The sequence below is a fragment of the Taurulus bubalis genome (assembly GCF_910589615.1).
Source record: "Taurulus bubalis genome assembly, chromosome: 13".
Classification (NCBI taxonomy): domain Eukaryota; kingdom Metazoa; phylum Chordata; class Actinopteri; order Perciformes; family Cottidae; genus Taurulus; species Taurulus bubalis.
Window position 1 is genome coordinate 12,165,272 of NC_136601.1, and position 7,968 is coordinate 12,173,239.

At 40.4% G+C, this 7,968-nt stretch overlaps 1 protein-coding gene across 1 annotated transcript; it reads right to left on the bottom strand.

The window, feature by feature from the left end:
* Positions 1-1,096: 1,096 nt before the first annotated feature.
* Positions 1,097-7,040, bottom strand: pmt (phosphoethanolamine methyltransferase). Its single transcript, XM_079228313.1, has 12 exons — positions 7,029-7,040; positions 5,549-5,720; positions 5,194-5,349; positions 4,504-4,640; positions 4,158-4,309; positions 3,863-4,051; positions 3,290-3,379; positions 3,092-3,181; positions 2,864-2,986; positions 2,532-2,663; positions 1,446-1,562; positions 1,097-1,342 (listed from the first exon to the last, which is right to left on the bottom strand). The coding sequence occupies exons 2-12, from the start codon at positions 5,707-5,709 to the stop codon at positions 1,232-1,234; spliced, it is 1,458 nt and encodes a 485-aa protein (XP_079084439.1). The 5' UTR covers positions 5,710-5,720; positions 7,029-7,040; the 3' UTR covers positions 1,097-1,231.
* Between the last annotated feature and the right edge of the window lie 928 nt (positions 7,041-7,968).

The following is a 7,968-nucleotide window of genomic DNA, read 5'->3' on the forward strand; positions in this document are numbered from 1 at the left end:
CGTTGGTGGGCAGTGGTTCTGGACCCAACCTGCGTGTTGGCTGTACCACTCACTGCTTTTGCAATTGCAGCGCTGAGTACTTTGCTTGTGATCATTTAGTAAATAAATATAGAGAACGAGAGAAGTTGTTGAACTGAGTTCTTCTGGAGGTTACACCAGGCATCCAATAATTAGCACGCATTAACAAGCTGAGATTGTGATGTTCTCAAAAATAGAAGATCTTTGACAAGTGGAGTCTTGGCCATTCAGCGTCTTCATGTTCCTCAAACTTGTTTTTAATGGAAGCTAGTCAGCTTGCTATCACGTTAGCTAACGTGTTTGGGTTGTGTATTGTCGTTAAAGTTCCGTTATGTTCCGTTACAGTATTAAAATAATCGTTAGTTGCAGCCCTAATAGTGAGTCATAATTCTCTGAAGGCAACGTGGTTGAGGCATGTTCTCAGCCTTCATTGTTAACCTGTTGAGCCCTAGGAAAATCAAGAAAAAATCATGGTTTGAAATCCCTCCCCCCCAAAAAAACAAACATGTCAAATATCAAATTAAACATAAAAATCAGGGCTACAATAATATATAATCCCGATGTACAACCTCTAAACACAACAACAAAAAAGAGTGAAAGTTGAAAATATAAAATTTGTTACTGAAAGCTGAAAAAATATATTATTTTTCAAAGTTCAACAACAAAACTTGATTTTTCAGGTTCAAATCTTTTTTTCAAATGAACAAAACATGACCTGGATGTAGCTCCATGTAGGTGAAAAAGTAATTTATGTATGTAAGTATGGGTGCATTTTATTGCTTTCAGAACAGGTTATATATGTTTTCAAAGTCAGTGTCACTTTAACAGTGAAGTCAAACAACTGGTTTTGCCAATGAGGTTGAAGATGAAGCAACTTGCAACTCAAAGTGCATGTCTCATGTAATAGTGTAATTGTCCATTGTAAATGTAATTGTTGTGAAAATGGAATCCTGCTAAAATTCTCATTTTAACTAAATATATCAGTAATCTGATTACATATTGTTGGCTTTTTTTTTTTCTGTAACGGAATATATATACACAGGTGTACACACAAACTTTTTATATTTATTAACCTCATCACATTGGACAGCTTCTCACTTAACAAACACTGCATGTTTTCTTCTCAAATTGTTAACATTGCTAACAAAACATAGATAATAAAGAAGCATTCCCTTCTTTCTTTTATTATCTTCTCAAATCTTAGTGCAAGAACTCAATCTCTTGTTGCATAAAAGAGTCCCCATCGCTGGTCTCCACTGTTGGAACGTTTTAGTTTTTCCCTCCATCCGTTTACTATTGCCAAATAGTCCTCTTCAGAGAATTCCTGCATTGGACAGGAGCAGGCATGGTGAGCAGTCGTTCAAAGAATTTTGGGAAACATTAAGGTGTAGTTTGTTTTAGTAAGTTGACAGGTTTTGCCGACTAACCTGAATAAATTCTTCCTTGATGAGCTCTGCTCTTTGCAGCTCTGTCTTTATGACCTGGATGAACTGGGCGGTCCGGTCTTCTGACTGAATGTTACAGAAACCAGCTTCCTGAAGGAACTACAGGAGAAGAGACGGAAGGGGTGAAGTAGTCAGGCAATCAGCGCCGCCAGCTGGTGGACAATAGTAATTCATCTACAGGGCAGACTCAGTTACACAATGTGCCTGGGGACTTGGCAAGCAGACAAAGGATTCATTCATAAGTATACAGTCTTTAATAGTTTAAGATCTTAACTGAACATGAGATCTTAGCTTCACTAACAGTTCTAAGGACCATCCTTGTTATGTTTTATAGCTCATTTACTACGACTTGGGTTTTTTGTCTTTTAGGGAAGTTTGTGCAATTGTTAGATAGCCACCAGTGCACAGACAGGAAACCATTAAAACGATTAATATTAATATATATATATATCATATATTAATTAATTAATATGTTATATATACATTTCTCTTTTCACTGCACAGTGAGGGAAGAGGAGCACGACACTGTACAGTTTCAAAACGTAATTGTCAGTGCTCGCAATATAAATACATCTAAGGACTTTTATATACTTTTCTATTCCGTCTGTATATTTAATTTAATATTGCTACTATATTCTTCTTTACTGTTTTTATTACTGTTTATTTATATTACTTGATTATTATTTACTATGTGTCTCTTGTGTGCAATACTACTGTAATCCTGCAATTTCCCCACTAATAAAGGATTATCTTATTTTATCTTATCTTATCTTATCTGGTGGACAAACTATGTAATGGTGACACTGTTTCTATATTCTGCATAAAAATATCTTTGGCATTTCTCGACTCAACATATATGCCAAGACATAAATGGTAAATTCACGGAGATATCACTTTGTTTATATATTGAATAGTTAAGTGTGTGAACAGACATTGCAACATAGTTCCGATAATTTGTGTCCCAATCTAGTTATATAATAGTAAAGAGGACCCAAAGGTTGAAACACCCATAGGGCAGTGTGGTCCTTCCACAAACTGTTGCACAATCAGGCTCTACTGTATATTTACCTTGCCATACGTTGATGGTGTGTAGAGGACATAGCCTCTCTGTTTGACGTAGACCTCGAACGCCGGTGTCCACGGCTTCTCCCCGCCGCAGTAATCACTGATAAGCAACTTGCCGCCTGGCTTTAACCATGACTGGATACAAAGAACGAGGTGAATGAAAAAAATGGCGGTTTAGTTAGACCGTATTAAGTCACATAAAAGTGTTTGACGTAGCTTGTGCATGCATTTTGTTAGATTTGCCAGACATCTTACAAGCTACAACATGAAAGAGGGTTAGAAAGTCAATGAAACAACTTAATGCTACCGTTTAAAGTATGAGAGTAGATGCTCACATGGAAGCGTTTGAAGAGGGCGGGTTTGTCTTCTATGTGCAGGATTGTGTCTCTGCTGTAAACCACATCAAAGGAACCTTCAGGGAATGACCTCTTAGTGGCATCGGCCACCTCAAACTGGACCTGAAGTAGAGTGCATGCCATCACTGATAACAATAAATAAATACATTATATATCTATTAATCAAACCATTATCTGAGGTATTTAAACCAGTAAGATAAGACGTACTGATGGCAACTTCTCAGTGATTGCCCTCTCCATGGCGATGTCCACCATGTTGTCCGACAGGTCCAGCCCAAGCACCGCCACTCCAAACGTCTGAAAAGTAATAAAACCATTGCTATCGCTGCAGTGCCTTTAATCATTATAAAATGTCCCCATCATCACAACAGTCAGTCTACCAATCCCAGATGCCGAGGCTCTCACCTTTGCCATGTAAAAGTCTCCTCCACCGATGCCACAGCCAACATCCAGAACCTTCTGTCCGGGCTTCAGGTTCAGCCGATCCACAAACTCCTGTCAGCAAAGAAAAAGGCTTCATTCTTTAGTTTATCCAAAGTAGTTTAGCATGTTGGCATTAAAAGCTTTTAAATAAATAAAATAAGACAAAATAAGGCACTAAACACAAAGCACAGCTGAGGCTAATGGGCGTGTCATTAGTTTAGCTGGTAATTGATCATAAACCGAAGTAGTAGACAAATGAATTGCTCTATGCAAGATTAACGGTTATTATAATACGGGTAGATGAAATCAAGCATTCTGATTGGTTGAGAGTGCTGCCTCTCGTACCTTATTGCTTAATTAAAATTCATCCCGAGGCTGGTTTGAATGTGTGTAGCAAATATCATGGCAACTAATTCTGAGATATTTCAATCTGGATCAAAGTAGTGGACCTGAGTAGTACATTTATTTCATGCTCTAGCGAACATTATCACCAACCGAAAAGCACCTATTGCATTTAAGCCAACAGCTCTGGTGGTTTCCAGACATTATTCCTACCTTGGTGGTGCTGGGCCCGCCTGTGCTGACATAACCGGCCCCGAACATCTTCTCGTAGCGCAAGATGCCGCGTTTAGTGTACTGCTGGTTGTCCAGGAACTGCTGGAAGGTGCTGAATCCGCTGTCGGTGCTCGAGGAGCGGGGAACCTTCTCCACAAGCCAACAGATCTGATTCGGATTGTTTTTCATCTGGAAAAGGAGAAGCACGAGAACATGAGGGATGGACAGGGGTCAGAATGGGTTAACAACACATCCTCACACAGCTTTGGTTTCACTACAATACTTTAACGCCTACCTCGACATAGGTCTGAACTTTCTTTTTCAATACAATGTCAAAACCAAACATTTGGCCCCCCTCATGCTCCTCCACGGGAAGTGATGAGACAATGTGGCTGTATTGTGCCTCAGTGCGGTAGCAGGTGGGGTTGAAGTCCCTCTTGGCGTCACCTTGGTTCAAATATAAAAGTTAAAACAAATCCTTTCTTCTCCTTATTGTTTAAAAAAAAAAAGACGTTGCTGTTGCTGAACATTCACAGTCAACTGAAAAATACATTTTCTTGGGTCAGATTCAGTTGTTTTCATGTTTAATTCATTATTATTGATGAGCGAAAGATGTGGATGTTTTATCGTGAGCTCAGTACCTGAGCGGTGGTTGCAGGACTCTCTGAAGAAAAGAAAGCCACCGGGCCGCAGCCAGCCCAACATCTTCGCCATGAAGGACTTGAGTTCCTCGTCGCTCAGGTACATCAGCAGCCAGTTAGAGAAGATGAAGTCAATGCTGAGGGGCACAATAAATGGATAAATCAAAATAAAACAAAACGCTAAAATTGCTTTCGTTTATCTAAATAAAGCCAGTATTCTGGTTTCAGTCGAAAGCTTGGAAATGTCCAATGTATGATCTAATGGCTAGCGTATTTAATGGCTGTAAGCAGCACTAGTTCATTACTGTCCGTCATTCGTCCTCCAGCAGAATGCACTGAGAGGCTGTCCTTTGCTAAATGCTGATATCAGCAGACAAATGAAGGTTTGGACCGGATGATGGCGCTAAATGGAAACTGGGGATTAACAAAATGATTACAATTCTTCCTCATGGTGGGCATGAATGTCTCATTGATCCAACAGCAGGAAAAGTCAGGGGTCAGACAGTCGGCTTCATCGTCTGCGGACAATAAATGTGTCTGAACCACCTTGCAATCCATCTAATAGTTGTGAGTGTCATATCTGTCCTGCCGTCCCGACAGCGCTGCATGGATAACAATGTAAGGCGTTAACATAGACACACATACACACACAAAAGACACACAGACACAGACACACACACACACACACACCTGTTTTGGGGTATATCCAGCTTTGTGACGTCAGCTTGGATGAAGTCAGCGTTGCCATGGTGACCATTGTCCTGCCTGTTCCTCTCCACAAAGCTCTCCATGAAGTCCACAGCCGTCACATGGGATGCCTTGGTCAGCAGGTGGCTGGTGTAACGACTGGAGAGACAGGCCAGTATAAATCTACCTCACCATCTTCATTAAGTGCAGAACCACATTTGCTTTTTTAGACATCATAACATTAAAAGACGTAATCGTATCACCACAACTTGACATAGTCTTCTGCTATAGAGACCCTGAAAACCCTGCTCACACACATCGAGTCCTACAGACTAGTCTAAAGCAGCTGTGCGCTCACCCAATGCCGGCTCCCAGCTCCAGCACTCTGAATCCAGCCAGGCAGGGCAGCATGGACAGGATCTCGGGCAGCTCCTGCTGAGTCAGCTCCTTGGCACGAGTGTCCAGCATCATCTCCTCCACCGTGGCAGTCTTGGAGTTCTCCTTCCAAAACTCTGTCATGTTGCTACGAGCTGTGAAGCACAAACGTGTCCAGATTAGATTATCAAAAAGGGATTTGGAAACAAATAAAACAATAATTATTGTTAAAAAAAATGAATTTAAAACAAAAACAAAAGTTTCAAAGAAAAACATAGCAAAACATCTACTACTGCCTCTAGAATATGTGGCAAAGTTCAAGAACCTGTGAATCATCTATCAGGTAGTTCAGAATACAAAGTACCCAATATGTTTATCTTATCAATTATATCCCGACATAAAATGTGCAACCAAACAAGTTTTAAGAAGAAACTACTATGCCAGTCATTTTATTTGAAAGTGACATTTCACAGAAATGTATGTAAATACATGATTTATGAGATAAAGTTATTCAAAACACAGATTAACCACAGTCTGGTTACAAAACAAAAAAAGCCACCACTTCAGCAGATAATGCAATGCTTCAGGACATATTGAAATAACGTTGCTTTTACATCCACAGACACCCCATAACTCCTGCTTTGCTAAGCTGCCAGCAGCCCAGCGTGGTGACACTAACCTCCAATCATCCAGTGCAAAGATGCTAACACAGGTAAATGAAATGTCTTCACAATCCACTACCTGCTTACTCACTAAGTACTAGGATAACTGCAGGGTAACGTTCAAGCAGACCAAAGCTACAGGGGAGAAAAAACGCTCAAACCACTGACACATTCCAACAGGATTACTTCCACCAGCCGAACGAACAAATTAGCACAAAACAACATGTGGCAGCTCCAACAGTCAAGTTGCATCAGACCTAATGACACGTTTCAATCAGGTCTTCACATCACTAGAATAATCCATATCCACTCTGCTCATACTGTACCTTTTTCCATGATGGTCTTACAATTATTTGTTTTACTTATTGTAAATGTATTCTACACTTCCACTGTAGTCTGGCAAATTAACGGGTTAATTATAAACCAGGGGTTACTAACTCTCTGACAGAGTGCAGGTTTCAGACAGAGTGGGTGCTCTTTAAATAACAGGGCGCGTGGAGGAGATTGTCCCATTAGGATGCGCCCAACACGAGGACACGGGGGGGCGTCTATGAATCTATGAATAATCATATGAGGACAAGGGTATATGGACTATCACAGCCACGTGTATGGACGTGAATCCTGCGACAGCTTGCACACATTGGTTTAAAAGCCCCATAAAAAGACCTGTGGTCAGTGATGACAAACTCACGATGGTTGGTTTATGTTGAATTGTGAAGGGCGGTGTGTGTGTGTGTGTGTGTGTGTGTGTGTGTGTGTGTGTGTGTGTGTGTGTGTGTGTCTGCGGCGGTCTCCCCTCACCGGTTCCCGGCTCCCCGCGCCTCAGTTGCGCTGACACAAGCAGCAAATGTCCCGTGGCATGCAGCGCCGATTGCGCAACATTGCGTCATCGTGCCGCTGAAAACATCCGCGTTCAGGTGTAAAGCGCCGAGCCGCAGCCGTGACCCTGATAATACGTGTTCAGTTCAATTATTAGGTCACCCGCGCAAGACAATGTCTTTCTTATTTTATTTTAAAACATTTAATCGGACTAAGTGAGTTTACCCGTTATAAGTGTTATTGTGGAAGAAGTTGTTCCAGATAAGTATTGGTATTTTACTGAGTTCAGGCGGTCAGTGAAGGTCTCATGACCTGTGAATAGCAGAGCGAGGGTTTGTGTTTGTTGTCCTGCTCGGTGACCGGCTGCGGTCAAGTGAGCAGTCATCTGCTTCAGTCAACGCAGCCGCCACTTGAAAGGTGGAGGTGTATTCGTGGTGTTACGGTGCTTGGATAGCCCAACAAGCACGAAGATTTAATTAATTTAATTTAGAGTTAAACAATACATTGTCTAATTAGATATAACAAGTGAAACACAACATTATGTTGCACATCATATGAAATTGAAATATGATATAAATCTACTGTACTCAATTAGAAAAGTGGACTCGAAAGTTCAAAAATCATCAAAATAAAAACATTTCCTTTATATATTTAGATTCAGGATGACCCCAACTATTTCCAATGTCTAATTCCATTCTTTTTACTGTACAGTTTGAGAACATTAGTTTTTTTTATGAATATAATTTTAACTGACTTTAATAATCTCAGAAACTGTACAGTAAAAAACAAATACATAAATAAACTCACATGAAATTTGAGATGGACATATACACTCACCTAAAGGATTATTAGGAATACCTGTTCAATTTCTCATTCATGCAATTATCTAATCAACCAATCACATGGCAGTTGCTTCAATGCA